The 11424-nt window shown below is 41.6% G+C and overlaps 1 protein-coding gene across 1 annotated transcript in view; it reads left to right on the top strand.

Moving 5' to 3' along the window:
* The first annotated feature begins 1146 nt into the window (after nt 1-1146).
* atp9b (ATPase phospholipid transporting 9B) overlaps nt 1147-11424 on the top strand; it is a 53722-nt gene continuing 43444 nt past the window's right edge. Inside the window, exons 1-5 of the mRNA XM_023976183.2 lie at nt 1147-1268; nt 4092-4265; nt 6940-7090; nt 9916-10029; nt 10212-10320. Coding sequence (XP_023831951.1) covers nt 1189-1268; nt 4092-4265; nt 6940-7090; nt 9916-10029; nt 10212-10320 — 628 coding nt within the window. The 5' untranslated portion in view covers nt 1147-1188. The remainder of the gene's footprint in view (nt 1269-4091; nt 4266-6939; nt 7091-9915; nt 10030-10211; nt 10321-11424) is intronic.

The following is an 11424-nucleotide window of genomic DNA, read 5'->3' as shown; positions in this document are numbered from 1 at the left end:
ATGAATCTGTCGGTTGCTCTCTGCTGCTAGTTGGTGCAAAGCACAAATGTCTTTATAACGAGGCCTCACGTGTAGGCCTGCAGCATTTCAAATTGTTAGAATTTGTGCAAGTAATTGAGCAACCCTAAGGTTGGACAATCATTTATTGAATTTACTTCAGCTTAAATTGCATGTCCCATTTCTTCACTGGACTTTACTCTTGACTTTATGCAGTCTATCAGCATTTATTTCAGCTTCCTCATTTAGGTTATTTTCTCTGCATCCAAAATGTATATTAGATAAAAATGTGAAAACAATCAATTGGCTTACAGATGCATACATAAACAGAATGTAAGCTATATGGTTTAGTCAAAAAGTTGCATTTTTTTGTTTATCTTGTTGTTAGAGATTTCAGCGTTTTATCTCCTCCACTGAGAACAGTTTTTTAGATTTATAAATTTGATGTACAGAAGAGGCATCACAGATACAAACCAGAGACATTTGCCTCTTTTACATTTACATTACATTTACATTTAAGTCATTTAGCAGACGCTCTTATTTTCTGCATGAAGGCTACAGACAACAACAAAAAATTAGTGTGCATATGGTAGGATGGCCAAAAAGCAATGGATGTGGACCCTCTCAATCTCAGCAAATATTTTTACAAGCAAAATTTGCTGGGGCGACAGACATCTACTGAAAGAAAATAATTTATTTGTCTAGATTACAATATTTCATGCTACTTTAAATAAATATCTACAATTTGAGAAGTGTGATTTTTCCWACTTTTACTGTGTTAAGCATTACTGCTTAACAGGTAGCGACATTAATTCATAATTGTAGACTACAAAACGAACTAAACTAATAAAATCCCACATTCGCATCTGTCAATCCAGTCARACCGAATAATGGTGCATTCGMRGRAACTGGGAACTCGGRAAAATACTAGGTGAAATCACRACGTCAAGTCGGAAAGTCGGAGCTCGAGAAAGAGGCCCGCGTTCCCGAGTTGGAATTCCGAGTTGGATGACCGTTCAAAAGATTTTTCCGAGTCGGAGCTCGTTTTTTTCGAGTTCCCAGTTGTCGGTAACGCACTGAAGTCGGAGGTCGGAGATTTCCGAGTTCCCAGATACGTTGAACACAGCATACTGTAAGAAAAGCATTTTCCGGTACTGGCAGTGACGTCAARATGTGTATAGTCCAGCCAAGATGGCTGACAGCATCCCGCTAAACCCGATGCGGAAGGGCTYGGGAAAAATTGCTTATTACAACACTGCAAGACATTCTAGGTATGGGACACGTTTTTTTGTTCAACCGGTGGAGACATCGTTATAAGTATTTAATTWGCATTTCAGTAGTTTGGGGACGTTGAAATAGTAGTTGTTCCGTGACTAGCCGCGTGAGCTAGTAAGYAATTCTTACCTCTGGCCTCAACAAACGGAGCAGGGTTCTTTGCTAGCTAATGTTAGCTGTATGATAACTGCTAATCTCTCTTGACYAGGAAAAGTAGACAAGACCTATTGCTATTTTAGGAATGACTAGGACTCAGGAGCCCTTTATTTGCCAAGCACCGCCAGACAACAGAACAGCTTTGCTGACACGCCAAGCGTCACATGACGTTTGTCTACAACTCACCCCTTCTTTGTCGTCTGGTTATTTATCTAGGTTGGCTATATACATTTTTTACATTTAACCTTTATTCAACCAGATAAGTCATAAGAACAAATTCTTATTTATTGGCAAACAGTGCTTATAATTCCACATTTCCAAGTAAACTCATGATTTACTTAATGAAACTAGGTAATACAGTGCGACCCCATCTGCTGGTCCGGATTGGCTCAGAGTAGGAACAGAATTGGAGGCAGAGTGCGTGACTAGCTCACTGATCAATAACCTGCTGCTGAGGATATGTCCTTGCTAATGGACCCCGAATGTGGCCATTATAAAGACATTCACTGCTGAGTCTKTTAGTGCATTTTTAAGAAAGCAATGCCAGTTAACGTGCTTCTCCTTACACCATCACAATCCTATTTTCATATGGCTCTTTGAATCGCTGTAGGTGGTTTATATTGAAAAGGTGTTGTCCCTTACTTTCACTCCTCTTCATCTAGCTATAGACATTCAGCATGGTCTGAGTTTATGAAAACGTCACACTTCATTTTTTCTATATATTATTATATGTGCCTAGCTTAGAACTAATCATGTTTGTTTTCCAATTAATCAAATCCTCAACCATGCTGTCAGCAGTGCAGTTTCTTTTGGAATGACTTCCAACTAGGCTAACTCTCTCCACCACAGCCCCTCCACATCATATGTCTGACAGAAACTCTTACATTTCTGATCAGCAGGAACATTAGTAGGGAATCTCCCTGGTTTACCAGCTCATAGAATCGTCTGCCTTGGCGTATTGCACTGCTCGGTAGAGTTTAAATGGATCAAGTGTTACTGTATGGGATGGGTTGGCCCTGAGATTGTACTAAAGCCCTCCATCTGCGCTTCATGTATATCTTTTACAAGTACAACAACACCACATTTTCATCATCAATTGTTGCCTTTGTCCATTTTTGTGTAATTGTTAGTGGAATTAAACGATTAATCAACAAATGCTTGGCCAGGTTAATATGCAAGGCCTAGTGTTTGTCTTGGGCATGGCTCCCCACTCCTCCATTCGAATGTAGGGGAACCATTGTTTCAGTGTTGCATTATGTAGGCCTTGGCTATGCATTGGAATTGATACAGTGCAGGTATCATATTTTGCAGGTTTTCATGATGAGGCTRTGCATTGGAATTGATACAGTGCASGTATCATATTTTGCAGGTTKTCATGATGAGGCTATGCATTGGAATTGATACAGTGCAGGTATCATRTTTTGCAGGTTTTCATGATRAGACTGTGCATTGTTGAAAATAWATGCTAGACAATGTAGGCTGACCCAAATTAAATGGGTCCTTTGCACTTGCTAGCAACTTTCCATTATTTATCCATTATCCCTTTGATATTTTGAAAGGGCCAATTATTACTCAAGCAAAGTGGTTTGTAAATATTTTTTTTTTTACAAAGGATCAATTGAAGAAATGGAATAGCTTATACCTACTTATAGCATAATATGAACACAGAAAGGAAAATAGCCAGGGGTTTACAGTAACCAGGGGAGAAGCTCTTCTAATCACCAGTATAGCCTAGTGTTAGTGAATCTGATGCCCTCATGGGACTAAACCAGTTGCRTTGTAGCTTATCTATCAAAATGTGTCTGTGTTGCACTGGAGAGTTGTGGACCCATTCAATGACTGAGGCAAGATGAACAGAATCTACAGTATGTTGTGTAGTTAGTCCAGCTCCATTGAGAGGCCCTCCTTTACCTGGTATTGTAGTAGATCTGCTCCTAAGTCCTTATGCATAAGACATTATGTCCCCAAGAGACTTTCCTTTGTGCTCCTAGTGTTCATGTGAATTGTGTGCTACTCCAGGACATAGGAACCAAGCCTACCTGGCTTAATTATATTTGTCAGTAGTCTTTCATTCCTACATCAGCGATTATTAAAGCTTTAAAATGCAGTAGAGATTAGTTTACATGCATCAAGACTGTTAGGGTCCATACATGTTTGGATCTGGATGCTWGGATCCTATTTGTTAAGTGACAAATGTGGCCCAGTTGAATCGATGTAATGCAATAAAGTAGGAGGAATGTGTCAGCAAATGAATGAATTGAACCTTTTCTTTATCAGAGCGGTAGTGAATCAGTGAAACCAACTGACAAATGTTCAAGTTCCCCTGCTTTAAGGTTGCAATCAATACAGATCCTCACCCTGATAGGCCTTTGTTGTTGTCTGGGTAAACAACTGTCTAGAATTTTCTGCCCTCGTCTTCATTATTGTTAGTTCCCAAGTTCTCACTTTTACCATGAGTTCCTTCCTGTTTTTGTAAATATTTTGCTGTAACAACAAGCCCAGTGATCAAACGTCTGTATTTTGTAGGCATACATGCGTTTGCTGTAAGGTCTCTTCTGTCAATATGTTCACTGCAGGTTTGTTAGGATCTGTGCCTGCTTGAAATGAACTTGTATATAGCTGTATTATTATTTACAGTAAAGCTTATTGTTTTTCCTTTCCAGGTATTCTTTAGAAGATGAACCCTCTAACTTGGACGAGATGCCCCTGATGATGTCTGAGGAAGGTTTTGAGAATGATGAGAGTGACTACCACACCCTGCCTCGGGCCAGGGCCAACCAGAGACAGAGAGGCCTGGGGTGGCTCCTCATGGGAGGCTGGAAGATCCTCTGTGGCAGGTAGGCGGGAAGTGGAACCACTAACTGTTGGGCTGCATCCCGATTAGCCTGACTAACAGGTGTCTGTATATAGCCTTGCTACTCTTTTTTTCAAATGTCTTTTTACTGTTGTTTTATTTCTTTACTTACCTACACACACACACCCGCATACCTTTTTTCCCCGCACCATTGGTTAGAGCCTGTAAGTAAGCATTTCACTTTAAGGTGAATACCTGTTGTATTCGGCGCACTTGACAAATAAACTTTGATWTGATTCTCCACCCTTCTCCTGACTTGCACACTCCCTGTCAAAGATTTAACAATGTTGGAAACTTCCTCTAGCTAATGCTTGCACAAATCCAATGCTTTTAAATCCATGTCCTGAATGTGTAAGTGCACACTTTGGGAGGAGGGTGCAGAATTGGGATTCAGCCTTGGTCATCCATGGGCTCTCGAAAGGTTTTAGTTTTTTCATCAAGCTTTATTGTGGCTTTATTGAAAGATGAGTTATACTATATATTTTTTAAATTGTTTATTTAATAAATAAAAAAAATGTAACAAGGCAAGCCAGTTAAGAACAAATTCTTATATACAATTACGGCCTACCCCAGCCAAAGCCGGATGACCACTGCACCACTCGGGAGCCCTATATGATAATGTAATTTTAAGGACTTCAGTTCAAATCACAAAAATATTGGCATTCCCTGCCCCAAAGTGTGTGTGTTGGGGAAGAGGGGAGGGGGCATTATTGGTATATTTGTATTGTATGCCAGAGAAGCTCAGTTTGGATTTCCAACGCACTGGTAGCTGTGCATGAAGTGAGCAGAGGGGATGTTTTTGGTTGAGTTCCTCGATACGCACTACCAGTCCCAAAATACTTTGAGGTCAAACAATACAATGCGGCTTATCCAGCTAATGATTTATTTGACGGGTTTTGTCCTCTACTAAAATRCAATTTACAATGTGTTAGAGTGAAATATTTATCAGCACTAACACCAATAAAATGTAATAAGGTTTGTCAACAAATGGAAGAGGGATATTTTAATGCTAAACAAATMACTTTTAGCAATGTTTATGCAGGAATTTGATAGAATATTACGTTTTCAGTGTCGTTTGGTTATCAGTGGTGCATCTCCAGCCCAAAACTGCGTATTGATCTTTTCCCTAATGAACAAATCGGATTTTTCACAGCTGACCAGTTTGRTGCTTTCCAGTAATTTTATGTATGCTTAGCCGAGGATTATAAAACACAAATAATTCACGCAGAATAACCCCTGCWTATTCAAATGTCCTATTATTTAAATAGTATTCATTTGAGCAAATAATCTCACTTATGAATCTGGACGGTGGCATGTAGAGAGGGGTTACATRGAAGCCAACACAAACACATCTTTTTTTTCAAAGTTGATTTATGTTGTTTTGTGTTTTGCCAATGTGCTTAAAGAGTGTAAATGCCAAGGCAATCAGCATGACGGTGTACACCATGAGGCCAGACTTTCTCTTCTCTCTAGTGCCAGAGTTTAGGGCAGAGGCCTAGTCAGATGCATCTGAATATAGACCCATATGTGTTAGCTATCCCTACCACTAGCTAGTTGTCTAAAGGCAAGCAGTTGTATCACACACAGTCCACATCACTCAGCCATTATGAAGTAGCCATTATGCATGTCAAATGTGTTTGCAGAGACTGTACTGAAACTGATATTCTGGCCTCTTTGCAACCTCTTGTAGACTCAGATGCATGGGAAATGGCTAATCTCTGGATGTTACCAGTGCCACTCAGCCACCCCGGGCAAAACTCACAAAGAACCTATGGAGTAGACAATATATGCAATTATTACATAATGTCCTAAAAAGCATTTATTCCATATGTCTGGCTCTTGAGTGGGACTTGACTTGTCTCTTCAGCTGGCCATGAAGTCTGGCTGCCGTAACATTCACATGGGAAATCCGCCCTGGAGTGCTCCTAACCTTTCCAGTTCATTTAAAGTGCTAAAAGTGCTTTGTTATAAATTGTGTCAAAGCAATCCAGTAGATCTAATTAACAGTGACATGGCTTAGGATTTAATTAGCAGGCTGGACCGCCACATTGTTTCTCCTCAGCGATGCTATGAACGATGAGAGACCTAGCCTGCTCTGGGAGAATGTGAATGTGTACTGAAGAATCTGTACTAGTCTCTACTTTGCAGTATCCAGGCTGAACCCCAGTAATACAGTACACATCCCATGATAATTGTGTAAAGTAACCGTTCCATAGCTAGAGGTTTCTTTACATTTGTCAAATCTACCTGTAAACATTACGCAACTTCCTTTGGTAGCTCACCTGACCTATTTCCATAGCAGTGATGCCACACTTCAGACCTTTACAAAGGCCGTCCATGAGGAAGGCCGTCTGAACAAAACGTGTTTAGTGTTAGGCTATTTATTTAGGTTTTTGTGTTTAATTGAAGATAACCGTGAGAGCAAAAACCTTGTTTGGGACGTATGTAGTTATACTCCAATTATGTTTTCTTAAGATGTCATTCTTTCTCCTTTTCTTTTGTTTGGATTACCTGGCTGGAACACCTTTTTTGTTTCTTCTGTTCTTGGACTACTACTCACTGGAAATAAGGGATTCCCGTGACGTCGTCACCCGTGGCTTGTTTCTCACAGCACGTTTCTTAGTGACGGCGATGACGTTCTTCATTCTGTCCCTCAGCTGCTGTGACTGCTTGGCTCGTATGTGTCGGAGGACGAAGGAGCTGAAAGCCCGGACAGTGTGGCTGGGCCACCCGGAGAAGTGTGAGGAGAAGTACCCCAAGAATGCCATTAAAAACCAGAAGTACAACTTCTTCACCTTTGTGCCTGGGGTGAGTTTACACACAGTGCTGAATGTTAGCTTATCTATCAGGATGCTCTTTAGACATATTTGAAATGTGTCGTTCTAAAGGACAAAATAAAAACCTATTACAAACTTCTATTAGATGTGTCATGTACCAATTTTATAATAGTTCAGGGTGCATACAATTCCGGCATATATTTAGAAAAATGTATACAACAACAAATTGCTGTCACGAACTGAGGTGTAATGTTAGGTTTCCAACATATTTTGACTCTGAAGAAAAAGCTTAAGATCAACAAAAGCTCAGTTTTATTTACCAAATGGCTTCATGATGAAGAGACTGGCCTTCAGCCAGAGTCATAAAATGTCAACTGTCTCTCAGAAACGTACATATTCTCATCCATATTGAGCCAAACCCTCTGCTTTTCTCCTACACTTTGAATTATTAAATGGTTCAGCAGTATGCTTTATCCTAAAGGTCAAGGAGTTCATTTACTATAGAGCGTCATTCATTGATCCCATTGGCTCTAATACTCTGGGACTGGAAGCAAGCGCTCATCATTGTGATCATTACAAAAAAAAAAAAAATGGCTATCTGTGGGACTAGTGGGAGTCTAACTCCCACATATGGGAGACTAGTGGGAGTCATATGGCAACCTTTTTGAAAGCACATCTTTCCTGCATCTCTGATCTGAACTCGCTCTGCTAAAGAAGTTCAGACTCCCCACAGAAGTATCACGCATAAGTTGACAGTGTCTGTAAAGTGTGGTCCATTCACCACACCCGGGAGGGGACTCTTGTGTGACACTTGGCACACACGACACAACACACACCTGGGACATCTGACACATCTACTCGTGCACTTTCCCCTGGAAATATCTTCCACTTGAAACAAAGGCTGATTTTAGACAAACACAATACAGTACTATCAAGACAATGAGCGCCTTACTTAGGCCCAGTTATTGAACCTGTTGCTCTGCTTCATAGATTATTCTGTCAGACTCAGGACGTGCCCGTCGCTGCCATTGGGAACACTCTGTGACTCTGCAAAGTGAAATCGCAATGTAATTAACGAGAGAACATAAAAATACACTGTTTCCTTCCATCCCTACACAGGCTAATGTGTAACAAGTAAGAGCAGAGCTGTTGTATCTTTTTCCACTTCAATGTGAAAATGGCGCCGTAGCAGATGGCTGCCGTTTAACGGGCTCCGAACCAACTGTGCTATTTTATGAGTTTTCTTTTGTGTTTGTAACTTATTTTGTACGTAATGTTGCTGCTACCGTCTCTTATGATCGAAAAGAGCTTCTGGACATCAGAACAGCGATTACTCACCTCGAACTAGACAAATATTGTTTTCTTTAACGAATCCGACGAGGAGGATATACTGGTTTCTCGGGAACGGGCCCAACTCTCAGTCATTCTGAGAAATCGTAGGCGAGTGAGTAAACTCCCACTGCCACCTGTTCTATTGGTCTACATGCAATCATTGGAAAACCAAATGGATGAAATACGATCAAGACTATCCTACCAATGGGACATAAAAAATTGTAATAGCATATGTTTCACCGAGTCGTGGCTGAACTCTAGACCACCTTTACTCCACACACAGACACATACAAACCTCTCCCTCACCCTCCATTTGGCAAATCTGACCATAMTTCTATCCTCTTGATTCCTGCTTACAAGCAAAAACTAAAGCAGGCAGGACCAATGACTCGCTCAATACGGAAGTGATCAGATGACGCGGATGCTACGCTACAGGACTGTTTTGCTAGCACAAACTGGAATATGTTCCAGGATTCATCCAATGGCATTGAGGAGTATACCACCTCAGTCATTGGCTTCATCAATAAGTGCATCGACGATGTCGCCCCCATTGTGACCGTACATACATATCCCAAACAGAAGCCATGGATTACAGGCAACATCCGCATAGTGATAAAGGCTAGAGCTACCGCTTTCAAGGAGYGGGATACTAATCCGGGCGCTGATAAGAAATCCCTCTGCCCTCAGACGAACTATCAAACAGGAAAAGCGTCAATACAGGATTAAGATGGAATACTACTACACCGGCTTTGACACTCGTTGGATGCGGCAGGGCTCGAAAACTATTACCGACTACAAAGGGAAATCCAGCCACAGGCTGCCCAGTGACGCGAGCCTACCAAACGAGCTAAATGCCTTTTTATGCTCGCTTCGAGGYAAGCAACACTGAAGCATGCATGAGAGCACCAGCTGTTCCGGATGACTGTGACAACACTCGGTAGCCGATGTGAGCAAGACCTTTAAACATATCAACATTCACAAAGCCGCGGGGCCAGATGGATTACCAGGACGTGTACTCAAAGCATACGCGGACAAACTGGCAAGTGTCTTCGGTGATATTTTCAWCCTCTCCCTGATCGAGTCTTTAATACCTACATGTATCAAGCAGACCACCATAGTCTCTGTGCCCAAAGAAGCTGGGGCCAAGCTTCCTGCCATCCATGACCTATATACTAGGCGGTGTCAGAGGAAAGCCCCAAAAATTGTCAGACTCCAGTCACCCAAGTCATAGACTGTTCTCTCTGCTACCGCACGGCAAGCGGTACTGGAGCGCCAAGTCTAGGACCTGTGTATATAGCCTCGTTATTGTTATTTTATTGTTACTTTTTTATAATTTTCTACTTTAGTTTATTAAGTAAATATTATCTTAACTCTTTCTTGWACTGCATTGTTGGTTAAGGGCTKCTAAGTAAGCATTTCAMGGTAAGGTCTACACCTGTTTTATTAGGCGCACGTGACAATGACTGTTGTCTGCGTTCTTTCTTCAGTGCAGATATTCACTCATCATTTTCTTATTCTTCTCAGGTTCTCTACCAGCAGTTCAAGTTCTTCCTGAACCTGTACTTTCTAGTGGTGGCCTGCTCCCAGTTCGTGCCAGACCTAAAAATAGGGTACTTGTACACCTACTGGGCACCTCTGGTAAATGTGTTTTTCACTTTTCAGGATTAGTGTGAATGCTTTGTATAGGCTAACCTTTGTGTTTTTGAACACAAAAACTGACGCTGTCCCAGTCCTAAATATGAACACACTTGAATTACATCCTGTCAGTACTTGTTATGTGTGTTAAAGGTCAACTGTGTGTTTTTATTTCTGCCRCCCAGGGCTTTGTGATGGCTGTTACAATGGTGCGTGAGGCCGTGGACGAGGTCCGACGGTACCAGAGGGACAAGGAGATGAACTCCCAGCTCTACAGCAAGCTCACAGTGCGAGGTTCATAACAAAACATTTTTCCCTCCTCCTCTGTATGGATGAAGATACTACTGTAACTGTTGTGGAAATGGCTACTCCTCTGCTCACAATTGATTGGTCACATGATGCTGAGTGATATTGTAGTTGTACTTAAGCTTGCCCCATGCAATTAAGGAACAACACTCACAGGGTTCTGCATTCTAACGAAAGTCATTCTACTTGCTTTAATTGCATTGATTTCTTTCCAAGACTGCAAACAGTTGTGTGTGTGTGTGAGAAAATCCTCTAGTGTGATATCCATGACACTGGAGAAGGATGTCAGTTTCACACAGAGAATATGTGTGTGTCTAGTGCAGGGATGGGCAACWTGGGTGGGGGCCACAAAAAAAACGGAACTCAGGGTCTCGTGGGTCTGCGTACACACATCCCCCCCCACCATGCGGGCAAAACATTTTAGCGGCCGCCCTCGTGACAGCAATGATAACAAAATGTAAGTTTCCTGAAATTCTGCACATTTTGCCATGGGGTGTAGAGAAAATGTTTGTTTTTTTAAAGCAAGTTCGCTGCAATTCTACACATTTTGCCATAGGATGGAAGCAAATATTTTCTGTTTTTAATATGATAACTGATGATCAGTGGGCCCCACCCCAGTCGGTAGTTCGACCATGCTTACTACACGATTAGATAGCTGGCCACTATACTAACTTACCAATCTAACAAATATTAGCTGACATGGGCAAATTGAGTGACTGCTGGTTGTGCATCAAATTTTGAAATTGCACGTGTATTCTATTATTCTAACTCTCAAGAGCCCCCCCCCCCCCCCAAAATCCCCCCCAAATAAATTAATAGATGTTTTGTTTGTTGTAATTGGTTCGCGGCCCACAAAAGGAATGCGGGTCGACAGTTTCCCACACCTGGTCTATTGTGTGTGTGTGTCTCTCTGTCTGTCTGTCTGTCTGTCTGTCTAGTGTGTGTCTGTGTCGGAAAGAGGGTATTGAATGGATATAATTGAGAGTGACCTGGTGTGCCCATGTTTTTGTCTATGCCTCAGACCGGGGATCAAAACAGAAGGGTATTACATTTGCATGGGCAAGGTAATCGATCTCTTCAAAGTTGAGGGAG

Source organism: Salvelinus sp. IW2-2015, linkage group LG31, assembly GCF_002910315.2.
Source record: "Salvelinus sp. IW2-2015 linkage group LG31, ASM291031v2, whole genome shotgun sequence".
In the NCBI taxonomy this organism is placed as follows: Eukaryota; Metazoa; Chordata; class Actinopteri; order Salmoniformes; family Salmonidae; genus Salvelinus; species Salvelinus sp. IW2-2015.
This window is presented reverse-complemented; position numbering and strand designations above follow the sequence as displayed.